Source organism: Candida metapsilosis, assembly GCF_017655625.1.
Source record: "Candida metapsilosis strain BP57 chromosome Unknown scaffold1, whole genome shotgun sequence".
Lineage (NCBI taxonomy): Eukaryota > Fungi > Ascomycota > Pichiomycetes > Serinales > Debaryomycetaceae > Lodderomyces > Lodderomyces metapsilosis.
Window position 1 is genome coordinate 288,367 of NW_027138159.1, and position 18,442 is coordinate 306,808.

General features: G+C 37.5%; 10 protein-coding genes across 10 annotated transcripts; 4 read left to right on the forward strand and 6 right to left on the reverse strand. All coding sequences in view use genetic code 12, as the record gives it.

Moving 5' to 3' along the window:
- Positions 1 to 327: 327 nt before the first annotated feature.
- Positions 328 to 840, reverse strand: I9W82_000134 (uncharacterized protein; the record flags this gene model as incomplete). The annotated part of the gene is made up of 1 exon (XM_067690074.1): positions 328 to 840. The coding sequence occupies one exon, from the start codon at positions 838 to 840 to the stop codon at positions 328 to 330; it is 513 nt and encodes a 170-aa protein (XP_067550160.1).
- Positions 841 to 951: 111 nt separating this feature from the next.
- On the reverse strand, positions 952 to 1,558 carry ERV1 (flavin-linked sulfhydryl oxidase; the record flags this gene model as incomplete). Its single annotated transcript, XM_067690085.1, has 2 exons — positions 952 to 1,396; positions 1,452 to 1,558. The coding sequence occupies 2 exons, from the start codon at positions 1,556 to 1,558 to the stop codon at positions 952 to 954; spliced, it is 552 nt and encodes a 183-aa protein (XP_067550161.1).
- A 154-nt stretch (positions 1,559 to 1,712) lies between these two features.
- I9W82_000136 (5'-deoxynucleotidase) lies at positions 1,713 to 2,480 on the reverse strand (the record flags this gene model as incomplete). Its single annotated transcript, XM_067690096.1, has 1 exon — positions 1,713 to 2,480. The coding sequence occupies one exon, from the start codon at positions 2,478 to 2,480 to the stop codon at positions 1,713 to 1,715; it is 768 nt and encodes a 255-aa protein (XP_067550162.1).
- Positions 2,481 to 2,801: 321 nt separating this feature from the next.
- On the reverse strand, positions 2,802 to 3,540 carry RPL28 (60S ribosomal protein uL15; the record flags this gene model as incomplete). Its single annotated transcript, XM_067690107.1, has 2 exons — positions 2,802 to 3,202; positions 3,492 to 3,540. 2 exons carry the CDS (start codon positions 3,538 to 3,540, stop codon positions 2,802 to 2,804), a joined length of 450 nt encoding a protein of 149 aa, XP_067550163.1.
- A 255-nt stretch (positions 3,541 to 3,795) lies between these two features.
- Positions 3,796 to 5,265, reverse strand: HGT18 (Hgt18p; the record flags this gene model as incomplete). Its single annotated transcript, XM_067690118.1, has 1 exon — positions 3,796 to 5,265. The coding sequence occupies one exon, from the start codon at positions 5,263 to 5,265 to the stop codon at positions 3,796 to 3,798; it is 1,470 nt and encodes a 489-aa protein (XP_067550164.1).
- A 145-nt stretch (positions 5,266 to 5,410) lies between these two features.
- On the reverse strand, positions 5,411 to 7,467 carry ZCF11 (Zcf11p; the record flags this gene model as incomplete). The annotated part of the gene is made up of 2 exons (XM_067690129.1): positions 5,411 to 7,315; positions 7,381 to 7,467. 2 exons carry the CDS (start codon positions 7,465 to 7,467, stop codon positions 5,411 to 5,413), a joined length of 1,992 nt encoding a protein of 663 aa, XP_067550165.1.
- Positions 7,468 to 8,394: 927 nt separating this feature from the next.
- On the forward strand, positions 8,395 to 9,576 carry ARC1 (Arc1p; the record flags this gene model as incomplete). The annotated part of the gene is made up of 1 exon (XM_067690141.1): positions 8,395 to 9,576. One exon carries the CDS (start codon positions 8,395 to 8,397, stop codon positions 9,574 to 9,576), a length of 1,182 nt encoding a protein of 393 aa, XP_067550166.1.
- Positions 9,577 to 11,463: 1,887 nt separating this feature from the next.
- ASG1 (Asg1p) lies at positions 11,464 to 14,625 on the forward strand (the record flags this gene model as incomplete). Its single annotated transcript, XM_067690152.1, has 1 exon — positions 11,464 to 14,625. The coding sequence occupies one exon, from the start codon at positions 11,464 to 11,466 to the stop codon at positions 14,623 to 14,625; it is 3,162 nt and encodes a 1,053-aa protein (XP_067550167.1).
- A 943-nt stretch (positions 14,626 to 15,568) lies between these two features.
- Positions 15,569 to 17,323, forward strand: I9W82_000142 (NDE1; the record flags this gene model as incomplete). Its single annotated transcript, XM_067690163.1, has 1 exon — positions 15,569 to 17,323. The coding sequence occupies one exon, from the start codon at positions 15,569 to 15,571 to the stop codon at positions 17,321 to 17,323; it is 1,755 nt and encodes a 584-aa protein (XP_067550168.1).
- Positions 17,324 to 17,499: 176 nt separating this feature from the next.
- Positions 17,500 to 18,408, forward strand: I9W82_000143 (exosome non-catalytic core subunit; the record flags this gene model as incomplete). Its single annotated transcript, XM_067690174.1, has 1 exon — positions 17,500 to 18,408. One exon carries the CDS (start codon positions 17,500 to 17,502, stop codon positions 18,406 to 18,408), a length of 909 nt encoding a protein of 302 aa, XP_067550169.1.
- Between the last annotated feature and the right edge of the window lie 34 nt (positions 18,409 to 18,442).

Consider the following 18,442-nt stretch of genomic DNA (forward strand, 5'->3'; position numbering starts at 1 on the left):
GCTGGGAAATGGAATAAGATTGTTGTTCGCAACAATGAAAAGCGATTACGGCTTAGGTTTCCATACTAACAACCTCTGCCCTTCATTGGCTCTATAACACCACAATAGAGCCAAAAAGTACTTCCAGTCTGTTCAACCCTTACTTCTATAATCACATTGTTCTCTTTTGTGGCTTAACTTTTACACAATTATATCAGTATATAAACCAATCACGCAGTTGCAGACAAGAAATTCGGCATTTGAAAAACAGAGACAAGCCCCTTCTCAACCGTTTCAATCCGAAATTGAATTACAAAACTAACAACTGTGCCTCAGTTCATCGTCCCATTATACGCTTTTCAAAAATTCAACGATATCCTGTTCACTAAAATTTTCCGTATCGGGCACATACTTCCCTACTGGTAATTGATGCTTCAATACCAAAATACACGGTAACTTACCTCCAACAACGTATTCCGTCATCAATTCCCTGCCACCTTCGGAATCTGCCAAAATATTGACAAGGTAAACTGGTTCCTTCCCCAGTGGATATTTAGATTTGTCTGAAAGCACATCAAACAACGCGTGTGTAACTTTATTATCCTTAGGAGTAGCAAAGGTGAAATTGAGCAACAATGGTGGCTTAACATTCACGTAGTGATAAAGGTCCTGTTTCTCTGTAATCCAAACATCTATGATTCTATTTTGCGTGGTGAATTGCGATGCTGGAGGTGGATAAATTAAACGTTGAGAGTGTGCTGCATCAGTCCAAGATTTAAACCAGCCTCCTAACGAAAATGGTCTCGATTGGTTATAGAATTTGCTTCTTTCAATAGATCTGGCTAAGTTTCTGCTAAACATGTTGCGAGTGCCTGGTTATGCCTGGATGAATGGTAATAGCAATCAATGCTTTTGATTTTCTTTATTTTCACGCCGCTAAATATATATTCACGTGACTATTTACAGATCTATCTACTCATCCCATCCATCCTTCCATCTCTGTTTCCAAAATTGACAGTTAAACTGTGGCTTTCCCAACTTTTTATTTACATCATTATGAGCTTCACATAACCACTTACCCAAATCATCTTGTGACTTTGTTTGTGGTTCATGTTTGTCTATATATTTGACAAAATCTTCACCACAATACCAACAAGGATAGAATCCAGCAAATAAGTTGAGAAACAGCTTCATGTCTTGTTGTTGCTTTGTAGTTGGCGTTTCTGGGAAAGTGGCTGCAATTGAATGAAGCAATGTCCATGATGATTTCCCTAATTGCGCCACATCCGGCGGTTCTTCCTTTGCATACTTGAGTTTAGGCGATGTATCAGTGGATTTGGTGGAACTTGTAGCATTAGGCTTCAATGCTTTACCTGTGACAAACTGAAAGTCCAATAGTTCGTTACATGTACGGCATCTATTGTTGGTTAGTAATCAAAGACAAATGATCGTATAGTGTATCACAAACATACGGTTTGCCATCCTTATCATAGATGATCTTACGACCAGAAAGACCAAATTCCGGTCTTGGCTGAGCTGAGCCATCCGACTTGGTTTCTTCAGAAGTAGGGACCGGCATGTGCTTGGTCTATCTTTAAATAAAGTGATGAAAAAAAGAGAGCGGCAAGTGGCGGCGCGCAAAAATCAAAATAGGATTTATACAGTGGTAAATATGCAAAATTAAAATATAAACAAATGCTCCAACTCTAACTCATCTAAACTACCTTTACTCCTTATGCTTTTGATTTGGCAACCAATTTGGCACGTTTCTCTAATAAAGCATCACACAAGTCGCCAACTTCTTTAGTTTTTATGGCTGATCTGGCTCTGAAAAATTGATCTAAATTGTATTTCAATCCAAATCTCAACTCATATTCATAAGCAGTGCTAATCATTTCAAACTTGTCAATATCCTTGACATACCTAGCTTCAGTGTTTCTAATTTCTTCATAGTCGAACCACAATTCAACCAATTCTTCAGCAAATTCCGGATTATATGGCTTGATAACATCATGAAGGAAATGTATAGTTTCTTCCTCTCTACGATGCTTTTCTGCTTTGGAGATTCCGGCATATGGAGTGATATCACCAACGAGTGATTCTGCGATATCGTGAACAATGGCAATCTTGGCACATTTATCCTTGTTGACATTGGATGGTGGTGCAATCATTGAAATGATGGACATTCGATACATATGGTCAGCAATACTTTCTGTGTCCAATGGTGGTACTCCATGATCTAACCAACCAGTACGTTTCTGGAACTTGAGTGATGATACGATTTGTAAAAATGCAAGCATGTAGTTTACCGGTTCTGATGGTGACTTAGGAATCAACAACTCTTTGATATGGTCTGGTAATGCATCTGCAGGTTTCCATTGGTTCTCAGTTAAATTTTTGATTGAATTCATTGGTGAAGAAGACGTGTGTGATAATCTTGTAGATAATGATGGTGTTGAATATTTAAATAAAAATGACGTGTTTCGAAAAGATCTAAACATAAAATGGTACACAGTGCTAATAACACAGAGAGGAAGCTCGAACCAAGTAGTCTTTAAATCAGATTCTGTTGCCTCAAAGAAAAGAAGTGTGTGTGTGTGTGGTCAATGTTTTTGATCCGGGAAAAATGTAAACAAACGAATTTTCTAACCGATGAGAGAATTTCTATACAGGAAAAATTCAGACCCATAGCATCAACCCTCAGAAAGAGCCTCCCCAGATGGTTCCTACCCTTATTCTACACCCTTATCTCTATTCGCGAAAGTAAACTAAGTTTCTCTTATTTTCATTAAATTTTTATACAAAGTCAAAGTACAAAACACTTAAGCAACCAATTCAACAACACCACCAACAGCTCTAATCTTTTCTTCAGCCAATTTAGAAACAAATCTAGCCTTGACAATGACTGGAACTTCTGGTAATCTACCTTTACCCAAAACCTTACCGTAACCGTGGGCCAAGGTGTCAATAACTGGAGCAGCTGATTTTGAAGAGCTCTTCAAGTATTCATCCTTCTTTTCAGAGTCAACCAAGGTCCATAATTTTTCCAAGTTGATTTCTGGTCTCCAGAAATGGTTTCTTTGTTTGTGGAAGTATCTCATACCAACTTTACCGAAGTAACCTGGATGGTATTTATCCAAGTTGGTTCTGTGATGGTGTTGACCACCAGCCATACCTCTACCACCGGGATGCTTTCTGTGTTTACCAATTCTACCCTTACCGGCTATAATAAAGTTTGTTAGTAATTTGACACTCTGATGGGATTGAGGGAAATGATGGACTGGGACCGCATTAGGGTTGAGATGGGGATGAAGGGACAAGTTCTCACAATCTCCATAACTTCATATCCGTTCTTTCTCGTGTTCATTCAGTATGCCCTCATGAACTGTTCCAGACAGACTTGACCCTGATGGGCATTTAAAAAAAAATTCATCCCTTCATCAATCTCTTAATTCATCCAGTCCGTTCTTTCTCCCCATTTCCTTCCCCTGTAAAACTATCAATGTACATACCAGAAACATTTCCTCTGTGTTTTCTGGTCTTGGTTAATCTAGTAGGCATTGTTGTATATGTGCTGGTAAACCTTTACTAAATCCTTTCCTATGTAAAAAAAAAAAATTTCAATGGTTTTGAAAATTAAAAAAGTTGAGTGAGTGAGAGTGAGTGAGTTGCCAGTGTGAGAATTAACTGTGTCGCTACCGTCTGCCATGGTAGCACACTTTCTACTTTGTGGTGCTCTTTTAACTATGCGCACTAACAAAAAAACATTCTTTATTTTGCTTAACCATACGTTCTAGGGCTCCAGCCCTCGCTACCTTATCTACTCCAAACTTCAGCATAATTCACCTTACCCTTTGTTTCAGGTACATAAGTTCTAATAAACCAAACACTGAAAGCACACATGACTGTAAATATAAAGTAAACGGAGCCTCCTATTGAATGCAATAATACTGGGAACAGATATCCAACAATAAATGTGGCAATCCAATTCAAACTAGTTCCGAAGCTCTGAGCCGATGCCTTGGCTTTAGTCTGAGTCACTTCACCCACCAACAAGAATGGAATTGGACCAAGACCAATGGCAAAGAATGTAATGTATGTGAATGTACCTATTATTGACATTATGGAATTGGTCCATATAATACCAAAGCCCATCAAAACTGTTGCAACACCAAGGAATGTCACTGATGTGAGTAATAACGGCTTGCGTCCTACTTTATCAACAATTGTAGCCGATCCAAATGTCACCGCAACATTCACCAATGAAATCAAGCAATTGATCAAGATTGAATGGTTGGGGAACACCGATACCAATACAGATACACCGTAAAAAATGATTGAATTTATACCATCAAACTGTTGCAAAATCAAAACACCAGTTGAAGCAATGAGTGAAGGTCTAAATTCTGAAGATGTAATGTATTCCCATAAAGTAGCGGTGCCCTTTGGCAGCTGTCCTTGTTCTGTATCCAATTCACCATTCTCCATCAATGAATTGCTATCTTCAGTAGATTCGTCATTTGTCTTCCAACCATTCACTTCTGCAGTTACTCCAGAGTAACTTCCTCCTCTTAATCTGTGTAAGACAGTATATGCTTGATCATGATTTCCTTGATTTACCAACCACATTGGTGACTCGTCAACCCATATACTTAATACAATCACATTGATCGCGGCAATTACCCCCGCGGTAATCAATAACCATCTCCAATCATTATCATTTGACCATTTAAGAGAGAGTAATTGAGTAAACAATATACCCACATTGATACTAACTTGATTCATTGATCCTAATAATCCCTTTGTATTTGTTGGCGAAACCTCATTTATATACAATGAAGTAATGACCAATGCCGACCCAGCACCTAATCCACAAATAAATCTGCCAAAAAGTAGTCCATAGAAACTGTTGGCTAATCCATTCAATATCGATCCAATTACATACATGGCACAATGCAAATAACTTGTCAATTTCCTACCATACTTGTCGGCTAAATGGCCCACATAAAATGACCCCACTAAACCTCCAATGGAAAATATTGACGTAACGAGCCCAATTTGATCTGGTGACATTGGTATGCATTGGGTGTATCCACGAGACCCCCAAAATGAGTCAGCATAGGGCACAGGTCCTGGTTGTGAACGCTTGCAAGAAAGTACTAATTCGGGTGAATTGAGTTCAGCCATGTGGTAGCCAAATTGTAAGGAGCCGAGACATATTGTAGACACTGAAAATATCAAATTGGCAGTAAGCTTCAGCTGCAGTGAGTGGTTTGATGGTGGCATTTATGGGATATGAATGTGGTATTATATAATGTTTGCTGTGTTTATTATTATGATCAGTCGATTTTGTGGGATTTAAGGGGGTAAAAAAGATAACGCTACCACAGAATATCATAAGTATAAGTATTACAAGTATCTCAATCTAGCTCTAAATAATAGGTAAGAAATTCCCCACAATCATCATAGGAATCCCAAAAACATCTCTCTTTAGCGTCCACACACAACCTGTTCTAATTTTGACATCAGGTTTTGGTGTTAACAAAGTACACTCAGTCATTGTTGCACCCAAAAAATCACCAAATGCAATTCTTGAAAACACTTGGAAATATTCAACCACTGATTTATCATCTAGTAGCTCAACAATAAATTTACGTTGTCCTTTGCCCATAAGCTGATCTTTACTCCATCCTGTCAACACACAAAACTCATCTCCAACGTAAGCAATCTCACCGGTTCTTCTCCATACAATTGTCGGAGTACCACTAACTTTGATAAAGTTGTCATATGTAAGTAGCGTTCTCTGGAAGCACTGTTCCATGAATATCAAATCATGCTCTTTTAATGAATTCGTACAAGCAATAAACGAGGGACGATAAATGGCCATAGATTTAGCCATTTCAACCAATAAAGGTTTGGGAAACCGTTTACGTAAATAAGCAATAAGGGAGTGGTACCCTGGCGTATAAGAAAATGGTTTAGTAACTTTTGCGTAGATTTCCTCTGGCTCTTTGAAAAAAGTATCCTCTTGAGCATTGTTCAGGTTGCTTTCGTCGTGCAGAATTCCAATTGAAAATGACAAGGCCAGTTTGGAATTACGTTCTTGATAAACTGCATAGTCGGTGTTTTTCATCTCTTCAATAGCAGTGATTATATCGGGAAATAATGAAGTATTTTCTGAATCAACTTGTCCGATGAAATACTGATTAATCGATTCGTCGCACTTTGGATATTTCGAATCATTAAACAAGTTGTTTGTGTTTCTAAATGTTGGTGCTGCCAGAGCGAGGGCATTCAGGTCTGGATGCAATCCATTAGTGTAATTCGACCCAGTAGCTCCCTGGTTGTCTTCAGGTACTGGAGGCATATTGCTTCCTGCACTGGACACATTGTGAGGTGACAAATTCGGCGAGATATTGTGTGAGTTGGGAGTAGCTTCATTCGAAGTGGTATGATGGCCACTAAAGTTGTCCTGCAAGATATTTGAAAGCGTTGCATACTCTAAATCTGCGGCTGAAGAAAGAAACTTGGACTTTTTCTGATACTGAATAAATGATGTAGGTGAGTCTGCATTAGCTGCTTTACTTGATGGTTGAGGATATTGCGAGGATATTTGAGCGCTAGATGAATGATCTTGCTCTGCTTGCGTTTGGTGACTAGATGGATTGAATGCATTTTGATAATAGTAATCTTGTGAAGATTGGATCCCCAGTCCCGGGGGATTATGTTGAAATAAAGTGGCTTGATATGTCGTGTGATTCGGTGCAAAATGACTTGGCTGTGGAAGCAGCTGTGGCCGTTGTGGTTGCGGGCACAAGTTATACTGTTCTGGGTAAGCCGAAGACGGTCTAGCTAATGGTGGCGAGGCTGATTGCATTGACAGTTGGTTATGCTGTTGATCTGAAACTTGTTGTTGCTGTGACTGAGGAAGTGGTGGGGAACTAGTAGCAACACCTTGATTTTGCTGTGGTACTTGTTGCCCACGTTCATTCGACTGACGCAGTTGTAACCGATTCTGAATATCGTGGAAGGAATGATTATTCTGCTGTCCTAATGGAATACTTTGAGCATGAGGTTGTTGCAACATTGTTGAGTTTAATGAATAGCTGTGTTGTAAATCATGGGATGACCGCATATCTTGAGGTAAGCTCTGGGTTCTTTTTATAGTCAAGCTAGAATTAGGCACATCCTCCAAGTACTTTTTCCGTTTACGAGGGGCGTCTTCACACGTTTGTGCCAACCCTCGTTGAATACATCGTTTACAGGGTCTTCCAGGGTCGCATGTCATGTGTGCTTTGTGACAGTGATTACAAGCTCTCGAAGTTTTCTTCCTTCTCTGTAAAAGAAAAAACAAAAAAGTTAGTACAACTTGTAAGGAGATCCTTGATTAAATATACATACTTGTCTCGTAGTGGGGTTAGTTGCATTTGCGGTACCGTTCTCATGATCGGAGTCAGGGAACTTCAGATCCTGGTCTTGATGCATCATACTCTTTGGTAACAGACTTATTATTCTCTTCTCCTTTTTTATATATACATTTGAATTTGGGAGGCTTGTGCTGTGGATGATGAAACTGGGCTAGACTGTGATTTTGGTGGTGGTTTTTAGAAGGTTTTACGAAAGACCACCCGCACAGACCAAAAGAAAAAGAAACAAAGAAATTTGAAAACGCATTTTTCTTAGATCGTATCCTCGGATATAAACAGAGCTACCAAACAGGATTTAAGGGAACTCTACTTTTGATGAGAAACTTCATTGGTGATTTTTCTAAAATCAACACGGGCTTTAGGTAGCGTGTTATGCTTTTATTGGTTTGGAATGTGCGTGTGTAATGCCTGTATCAGTTTTTATTTGTGCCGATTTTTATTGATTTTGCAACAAAACTTGAATAAATTGTAAGGTTCTTAGCATAAACGCAACAATTTAACAACAGTTAAAATATCAATCATGATTTTTAGAGATCCTATGTGTAGTTTGAATTGCTTATAATATCCTACAACACACTCTTTACACCTACCTTTACAGAGATATAGACAGATTAAGAGTCTTTATATTTTTCAATTACGGGTAGCTCTCGTAATAACACTCAAGTCCAATTAAACTGCAAAATCTAAGGCAGAATAGTTCTAAGCACATTACTAGAACCCGGTCCCGTTCGGGATAGGCATGAAATGGGTGCAAAAAAAAAGAAAGAGCTTCCCCCATATTCTTAATAGGGCTGAAGAGAACGAGATGAAAGAAAAAAAAGTCAAAAAATTTTTTTTTTTTGGGCAAAGAGAGAGTTTCAACCTTTAAATGAAGAGTCCATTGAGTCATCTTTTATCTTTCAACACCACTAGATTCTTTAGATTCCCAATCCATTCTCCACTTTCCTACGCTTATTCTAAACGCTTTATTTCCATATCACATTATACCATGTCTGATTTCATCACTAAATTTAACAAATTGTCATTGGATCAAGTTCCAGAAAAATTGGAAACTATTGAATTTCCTAAATTAAATGATGAACAATTGGCATTATCATCACAATTTGAGACTTTATCTCATAGACTAAATGAAGGTGATGTATTAACACAAATTAATGATTCATTGAGAAGTAAGACTTTTGTTGTTGGATCAATTCCAAGTAAATCTGATTTAATCTTGTTTAAACAAGTGTTGCCATTGGCTTCGAAATGGACTTCGAAGGAAGATATTGCCAAGCATAGACATTTGTTGAGGTGGGTTGATTTGGTGCAAAACACATTGGTGAATGTTCCTGAGCCAGTTAAGATTGATTATGATATTGAAATACCAAGAGAGATTAAGGAAAAGAAGAAACCAGCAACAGCAGCAGCAGCAGGTGCAGCAGGAGCAGCTCCTGCCAAGGGCGAAGAAGCTAAAGCTGACAAGAAGAGCAAGAAACAAAAGGGAGAAGCAGCAGCCGCTGGAGGTGCTTCCGAAAAACCATACCAAGAGTTAACCGAAGAAGAAAAGAAAGCTAGAGCAGCAGCAAAAGAAGCCAAGAAGGCAGCTAAAGCTAAGGCCAATGCTGAAAAGGAGAAACAGAAACAAAATGAAAAAGCTGCATCTGCTGTATCTCCATCACCAGCAATGATTGATCTTAGAGTTGGATTTATTCAAAAAGCAGAGAGACACCCTAATGCCGACTCTCTTTACATGTCAACTATCGACATGGGTGATGAAGAAGGACCAAGAATTGTATGTTCAGGATTAGTCAATTATGTTCCAATTGAGGAAATGCAAAAGAGGTATGTTATTGTTGTTGCCAACTTGAAACCAGTTACCATGAGAGGTGTCAAGAGTTGTGCTATGGTATTATGTGCATCAAATAAAGGTGATGCTGTTGTTGAATTTGTTAATCCACCACAGGGATCCAAACCAGGTGACAAGATCTTTTTCGAAGGATATAATGGAGTTCCTGAAAAACAATTGAACCCAAAAAAGAAGATTTGGGAAGCGGTTCAACCTAAATTTACAACTACTGAAAACTTTGAAGTTACTTATACTGAAGAAGGTAAACCACCGGCATTTTTGGTTAATGAAAAGGGAGAGAAATGTAAAAACAGTACTGTTGTTGGTGCTTCAGTTAGTTAGAGAGAGAGAGAAAGAGTGTGTGTATATATATGAAAAGATGTATTTGTGAATGTACAAAGTTGTGCTAACTACAATTTATCTGTGTAGGTGTAAAAGGTTTTGATTCTGATGCATTATGCACGTTATACGTTAGCTTTAATCACCGGTATTCGGAGTTTTTTTGGAACAATAAAAGCGGGCATAAATGAGTAACACAAAACCCACTCTCCAGAAAAGGGACGAGAAAAGGAAAGAAAAGAAAAGAAAATACAGTTACGAAGAAAATAATCAAATAGCAGTGACAATGCAGTTTGATGCAACGAGAGAAAGTGAAGGCGGTCTGTAATGTAAAGTAGTGGGGTCATATTGAGGGGATAAACGTGGGTCAAAGGGTGTTTTTAATTTGGGTAATATTTTCTTTCTTTAGAGGTCAAAAATCTACATTTTCAAATTTCTCTATTATTCTTACAGGAGGCATGGAGGGGTAATGTCATTTCAAAAAAAAAAGTTTAAAGGAAGAATTGAAAAGATAAGGAGTTCTGAAATGTTATTATTGTTTGACATTCTTCTTGTTGTAAAACATCAGCTGTTTTTATTCGGTTTCAGATGAAACTAGTCGTTTTGTTGAGAAACACACGAGTTTAGATTATTTAGATCATAGGGGAAGCTTTTAAGGGCTATATTTTAGTAATTTGTTTTCATTTACTAATCCTATTCACATTTTGGTGAAGAGAGTCAACTTTTTTAGTTGTGTTAAAAAAAGGTTAGTCTGCGGACAGACGGAAGCTCTAATGGGAACTGCACCTTTGAGTAGGTACGTTTGTATGCTGGTTCATGAGAAAGAAAATTGTTGGGTTTTTTCTTTTGGCAGATGTCTTATTATTTATTTTATGACTGAAAAGAATTGCTTATATATGGAGAATGTTTGCATCCTTAATCTTTTTGAGTTTGTGTCAGATATCGTATATACACACACATATACCGACACACTAGCCCAAAAAAGTATCACTTCTTTTGTGATCCGGTCTTGTTACTAATTTTCTATTGGTGGATAAGGTGTTATACTCTAGCGGGGCTAGTTGGGTTTAAGGTATAAGGTATAAGGTTTTATTTTTTTTTTTATCAGAGTTCAATCTTGAGTAGATTCTACAAGAAGTTTAGAGCTCCCTTTTTTGTCTATCACGAAAGCAGGGATTTAGTGATGTTTCTGAATATAGTAGCTGCGACGGTGACGTCGTAAAAGCTCTACAGAAATGGCAGTTTTGGCTCTTTTTTTTTGCAGCTTTTGGAGGTGAAGAACACAGAAAAGTTACATTCTAAAATAGAAATATCTTTTAAGTAGATAGGAGATATACGGGTTATAGGACTGTTTTGATATTTCCTCTACACAGTTTTAGTGTTTTTTGTATAAATAATAATTATACAAGAGTAATTGAATCATCAGTGTGAGTCTTCTATATATGTTTTATTGAACAAAAGGCTAAGAAATAACTAACTAACTATAAATTAATTTTATTTTTTATTTTTTATTTTTTATTTTTTATTTTTTATATTTTATTTTATTTTATATTTTATTTTCTATTGTTATTTGACCCTTTTATCTCTTTCTTTCTTTCTTTCTTTCTCTTTTAGATCCCCAAAAAATTTCTTTAAAAAAATACACACCCACACACATCCTTTTCCGATTTGGGTTTTTTTTTTACAACCAAAATAACACACATTTGAACCTCAATCAACCAGCAAACTATTCAATAACCCAAAACTCAAACAAGCCAAGCTTTATCAACAGTATATATATATATATGTACCAGTACCATTGTCTTATTTTCACTAGATCATTTGTCTTCACTCAATAATTACACATCATACATACATATTAAAGCCATTATTTTGAAAGCCACATACAAGATGAGCAACAATACGAGTAACAACAACGATCACCCGGACTTGTCTCCACTTTCAAAACTTACACTAAGTCGACCTTCCACTCCAATGTCTATTTCTTCATCTAATTCCAAACTGAATATGGTTAAAAAACCATCCACTATAGAACCTAAAAGAAGAAGAGTCACGCGAGCTTGTGACACTTGTCGATCAAAAAAAGTCAAATGTGATGGAAGACAGCCTTGCATCCATTGTACTGTATACTCCTTCCGTTGTACTTATGATCAACCAAATATAAGAAATAAGAAAAATTCAGGCATACCCAAACCATCACTGCCTAGTGTGGTTGCTGCTTTGCAAGCAGCAGCAGCCAATGGTACATTATATGGTGATCATAACCAATTGGCTGGTAAACCAGTTAATACTGCTGCTGCTATTGATACAACTGGGGGTAGTTCTATACAAGATAATGGGGCATCTGCATCTGCTTCCACACCTACACCTACAACTACTTCCACACCTACATCTACTTCAGCAGCTGCAGCTGCAGCTTCTGCTCCATATATTCCAAATGGTGTATCTGTTGACACATTCCCATTCAAAAACTTGATAATTGCCCAACAAGTTATCAATTCAGTACTTCCAAAACTACAATTTAACTGCTTAGATCAAAACTTAAATTTCGATTTAGATAGATTCCAAAAAGTCATTTCCTACATGACTCAAAAGTCCTCATCAATGACTCTAAACACCGATGAAATTGCTGATATGATGTTTGACAAAGAAGCCATAGTACCACCACCAAGAAAAGCATCAGCAGAAACTGTTAGTGAAGATTATACTGCAACTACTCCGCGTGAAGTTAAGTTGGTACTTCCTAGTAAAGAAGAGGCATTGGAATTGATATACACCACTTGGTACAAAGCTTGTGTCTTGTTTAGATTCTACCATCGACCATCACTTATTCAAGAAATTGATTTGTTGTATTCAATGGACCCCAGCGAGTACGGAGATCGACAACAAAAATTCCTTCCGTTTCTTTATTCAAGTTTAGCTTGTGGGTGTCTATTTAGTAAATCACCTTACAAGAAAACTACTCATAATGAAAATTTGGAAGATGATGGATTCAAATATTTCTTGGAAGCCAGAAAATTGATGGATATAACCAATGTGGGTGATATTAGCTCAATTCAAACAATTGTCATGATGATTATGTATTTGCAATGCTCAGCTAGATTGTCCACTTGTTATTCATATATTGGAATAGCTCTTCGAAGTGCTTTAAAAGAGGGACTACATCGTAATTTATCAATTTTTCAAAATTCCAAACGTAAATTGGATCCAATAGAGATTGATACCAGAAAACGTTTATTTTTCACAATTTACAAGATGGATATATATATTAACAGTTTATTGGGGTTGCCGCGTTCACTTACGGAAGATCAATTTGATCAAGAATTACCAGATGATTTGGACGATGAAAATGTCACCAGGCAAGGATATTTGTATGAAAAACAAGAAGGAAGATTGAGTTCATCTGGTTGTGCCAATTATCACACGAAATTGATGTTTATCTTATCCCATATTCTCAAGGAATTGTACCCTGTCAAGATTATCCACACTGAGGAAAACAAATTTTATCATAACCAACCACATACACAAGAGCAAGACCACTCACATCCATCACCATCTAGCCTGCAAGTATCACCACACCTGCAGCCACACCACGAATCTTTTCAAAATCATTCACATCCAATTAAACAAGAGCCAAATAATGGCTCATCAACAACGTCAATGATGTCGCTAGGTAAAAATGCACTGGCTCCAACAACTCCTGCTCCATCATCTGCACCTGATAGAATTCATGCAAAAGTGACAGAATTGGAGATGGAATTAAAAGTATGGTTGGATGGTTTACCATGGGAATTACAACCTACGGATCCTAATGATAAGAACACAAAAATTCCTGAAAAGTTTGCCCTTGCTAATTATTATTTGCATTTGTCGTTTTTGAATTGTCAAATTATGCTTTATCGTCCATTTATCCATTTTGTTAGTGATTCAATGAATGGGTCGTTGTCTGATCCCAGATCATTGATTAGAGGACGTAATTGTATTAAAATTGCTCGAATGGTTGTCAAGTTGGCAAACAAAATGATTGATGAACAGTTATTGATTGGAACTTATTGGTTTTCTATGTATACTATATTTTTCAGTATTGCATGTTTGATGTATTATTTCCATTTTGCCAACTATAACAACAATGGCCATGGTGTTAATACATTTGGGGTTTTGTTTGATGATGATTTGAATGTTGAGGTGATTAAAAAGGATATTGAAATTGGGAAGAAGGTATTGGATTCTTTAAAGGACTCATCGAATAGTTCATTGCGTATTTACAATATGTTGAATACGTTGTTTGAGCAATTGAATCGTAGGACAGCATCGAAAACAGTACACATGCAACAACAACAACAACAGCAGAAGCAACAACAGCAACAACAATCCCAACATAATGCCAATATTCTTCTCCAAGAGAATGTCAAGAGTACTTTTAAAAACTTTGACCAGAATAACAAGTATGCCCATAATACAAACACCAAAAAGGATGAATTGAGTGAATTTTTTAGAGATGCTAGTATTGCTCGATTTCAGTCAACTTCTGATATTCCTAAAGATTTATCCAATATTGAGAAACTTCTGGTTATCAAGGAAGAAGATAACGAGGAGATTGGTAGTAACGCTGGTGCTGGTCTTACTTCCAATTATATGCCAGGGGTGTTTGATAAGCTTGATGCACAAATATTTGGTAAGATTCTTCCTCCTTATATGTATAATCAACAACAATTGCCGAATAGTCAGAAGCTGCAGCAACATCAACAGCAACAGCAACAACCACCCGCGCAACCACATCACCACCACCACCAACAACAACAACAGGAGCCTTTCCAACCTCAACAACAATTCTCTACCACAGAGCACCCACCATTTTCACAATACGAACCAGAACAAGGAAGCAATATCTACAATTCACAAAATTCATTTATTCCCAATAACAATCACTATAACCCAGATGAAGGGCTAAACTTTGAAGAGATTTTCGGAGCTTTGGATGGATTTGCTCCTGGGAATATGGGAGGTGATAATGGTGAGAGCAATCCTATTGATTATTTAGCACCTTTTTGAGAGTAAGACTTGAGTGAGAGGGAGAACGCTAAGTTGCAGTGATGTATCGATGCCATTTCTTTTGTTGATTTTAAAATTTTTTAGACATTTTCATATGTACATAGACGAATTGAAGCTTTTTATGCGATTAACTCATCCTATTTTAAAGCTGTATATAAGATATCCGTATGAAATCTCGTGCCGTACTACTACAAACAAGAGCAACACAATAGTGAAAGTCGTATAGGTTTAGAAATAGTTTGTTTTTAATAGATCTCGGTATTTGCGAAAAAGTAATTCCGAACTCTTTAATTCAATGCAGGTCCAACAAAAAGCAAAAAAAAAAAAAGAAATGGGACTGCGTAATCGGACATTACGGCCCACTAAAATGAAGATACATTAGATAGCAAAAATGAAAATACCTTAGTATTTGGACAGATAGTTCGAGTAGCTATGCCAGTAGCTCTGCATATGGAAAACTAGAAGCTTCAATGAGAGATATAGAGTATTCTAGACTCCTACTACATTTCTTCTTGTCTATTTCTTTTCCAATTTTTTCATTTCTTTTTTAACTCCGTGGATTTTGACTTAGACCTTCAGTTTTGTGTAACTTTACATGGAATAGAGTTGCTACATACATAATGAAGCAGACGTCCCCTTTTATAACCGTTGATTTTTCTTTTCTGGCCCATCAGATATAAATCAACAACGATTCCATTTAAACTTTTACTTATTTATCTCAATTTATCAACAGACTACCAAACTCCTATTCAGTTGTTAACGTGTGCAATTTTTGTTTTTATCGCTATCATATTTTCAATATTTTTCTTAATTTGTGATTTAATCCGATCCAATTTTGAAAGTCGGCGCAAAAGTTGAAATTTCGAAAAAAGAAAGATCAATCACTTCCTCCTAAAGAAGATAGAACTTCTAGACTTATATACTAATTCCGTTTGTTTCTCCAATGCTTGCAAGAATTGCCACTAGGAGGTTCATACCTACCCCTAGTGCAAGGTTATCCCTAGGTACGAGAAGATTCAATTTACCTCTTGCTGCTCCTACATCTGCTGCACCACGTTTCACTAAATCGTACTCAACTGTGTCTCCACCACCACTGCCACCACCGCAACCACCACACCCAACTTATACGTCCCTTATCCTCAACTTGGTCAAATATGCTCTTGGTGCCGGTGCACTTGGAGTTGTTGGATTCTTTGGGTTTGTCGGATACAAGATTTATGCCGAAACGCACCCAGGTAAACAACAGCCACAGTCAGCCACTTTCCCCACTGGAGAGCGGAAAAAGACATTGGTCATTTTAGGATCCGGGTGGGGAGCTGTTGCATTGCTCAAGAACTTGGATACAACTTTATACAACGTTGTTTTAGTTTCACCAAGAAATTATTTCTTGTTTACTCCGTTATTGCCTAGTGTGCCTACTGGAACCGTTGACATGAAGTCGATTATTGAACCAGTTAGGGCCATCACGAGGTTGTGTAAAGGACAAGTGGTTTATTATGAAGCTGAAGCAGTTGATATTGATCCCGAGACTAATACGTTGAAAATCCAACAATCAACAACAGTACATTCGGGTCATTCAAAAGAAAGTTCAGGATCAACTAAATCAGAGAAAATCGGTGATGGAACTCTTGAATATATCAATGCTACCCTTCAATATGATTACTTAGTGGTTGGAATCGGTGCTCAACCTTCGACATTTGGATTACCTGGAGTTGCTCAACATTCAACATTTGTTAAAGAAGTCGGTGACTCAATGAGGATTAAAAAGACCTTGATCGATCTTGTCGAAGCAGCCAATTTGTTGCCCAAGGACGATAAAGACCGTAAACGGTTATTACATGTGATTGTATGTGGTGGTGGTCCCACAGGAGTTGAAGCTGCTGGTGAAATCCAAGATTATATTGATCAAGATTTGAAAAAATGGATGCCTGAGGTAGCCAAAGATTTAAAAGTGACTTTGGTGGAATCTCAACCTAAAGTGTTGCATACATTCAGTCCTCAATTAGTTGAGTATACTAATCAAGTTTTCCAAGATACCAATATCAATTTGGTCACCAATGCTAGAATCAATTCCGTTGATGATAAATATTGCACTGTATTCCATAAAGACACAAAAGAAACTGAAATTGTTCCCTATGGAATGCTTATATGGGCCACAGGTAACGCCACCAGAAGCTTCACTCATGTGTTGATGCAAAAAGTACCAGAACAGAAGAACGCCAAACGTGGATTCCTTGTTGACAAGTTTTTGAAGTTGCAAGGATCATCAAACATTTTTGCTCTTGGTGATTGTACATTCACCAAGTATCCACCAACGGCCCAAGTTGCACATCAACAAGGTGACTACTTGGCCAACTATTTTAACAAGTTACAAAAATTAGCTAGTTTGAAATACAAGATTGATCACGATGGTGCAAATGCTTCAGAAACTTTGAAAACTAGAGCTGCTAGATTAGAAGCAAATTTACCTCATTTCGTATACAACTATCAAGGGTCCTTGGCTTATATTGGAAGTGAAAAAGCAGTTGCTGATTTGGCTTGGGGATCTTGGTCTAATGTGTCCACGGGTGGTAATTTGACGTATTTGTTTTGGAGATCGGCGTATATTTACATGTGTCTTTCGGTGAAGAATCAAGTTTTGATTTGTATTGATTGGTTGAAGGTGTATGCTTTTGGAAGAGACTGTTCAAGGGAGTAGAAAGAGCTTTAGATGATTCGTATTTATACAATTAGAGTGATAAACTTATAATAGAGTAGAAGACATTGGTGTAGAGGGGTCGCTTTGGTGCAACCAAATTTTTGGCGAAAAAAAAATCTCATCTCTCAGACACCTCTTTTCAATAGATACACACACCAAACCAGCAGCATCATAAAATGAGCGATAGACGAAGAATAACAGGTCCAGTAAACACATTCGCACCAAATATTCCTTCATACAACGATAACACATCATCAAGTACAGCACCTTCATCATCATCGTCATCCTCCTCCTCATCAAACCAAGTACCACAATTCTTTCTCAAACACGGTCTAATTGCAAACTCCAATGGATCAGCATACTTGGAAATAAATGAAACGACCATCATACAAGTATCAGTATTTGGTCCACGCCCAATCCGAGGCTCATTCATCGACAAGGCTAGTGTTAGCGTCGAGACCAAATTTCTCCCACATGTTTCACAACCACAATCTGACATTTTCAATGATACAAGCAATACCAACCCCACCAGTAGCGGCGGAAGAGATACGTCTAGCGCATCTGGCTACAGGACAGGCATGACTCCAATCGAACACAAATACAGCTCATATTTAGAAACGTGTCTCTTACCAAGCATATTATTGCTGAAATACCCCAAATCTACAATTGATTTACAAGTGAGTATCATAACTACTGATGCTAGATGTAATGGACTAAGCGGGATGTTGTGGCTTATGCAATGGATCGTTGTCGTTTCAAGCTTGGCGATCATTGACGCTGGGATTGAAATTCGCGATGTTGTAACTAGTGGAGTTGTGAAGTTGACGTCTAGTGGACAAGTCCTCATTGGACAGGATTTAGATGATAAACAAGGAAAAGGTGACGGAAGTGATGGCGGAGTTTATGCGTTGGTTAGTTTTATGAATATGAAGAATGATGAGATTGTTGGATGTTGGTTTGAAGGTGGCGTAAATGATGAAGGAATGACTGAGTTGCAAATGGAGAAGATGATTGATGAATGTTGCAAAATGTCAAAATTGATTAGAGCTAATTTCAATTCATATCTATTAAAGTCATTCAACTAGAGAAGTGAAGAGGAGAGAGGATTAGGCTATGCTT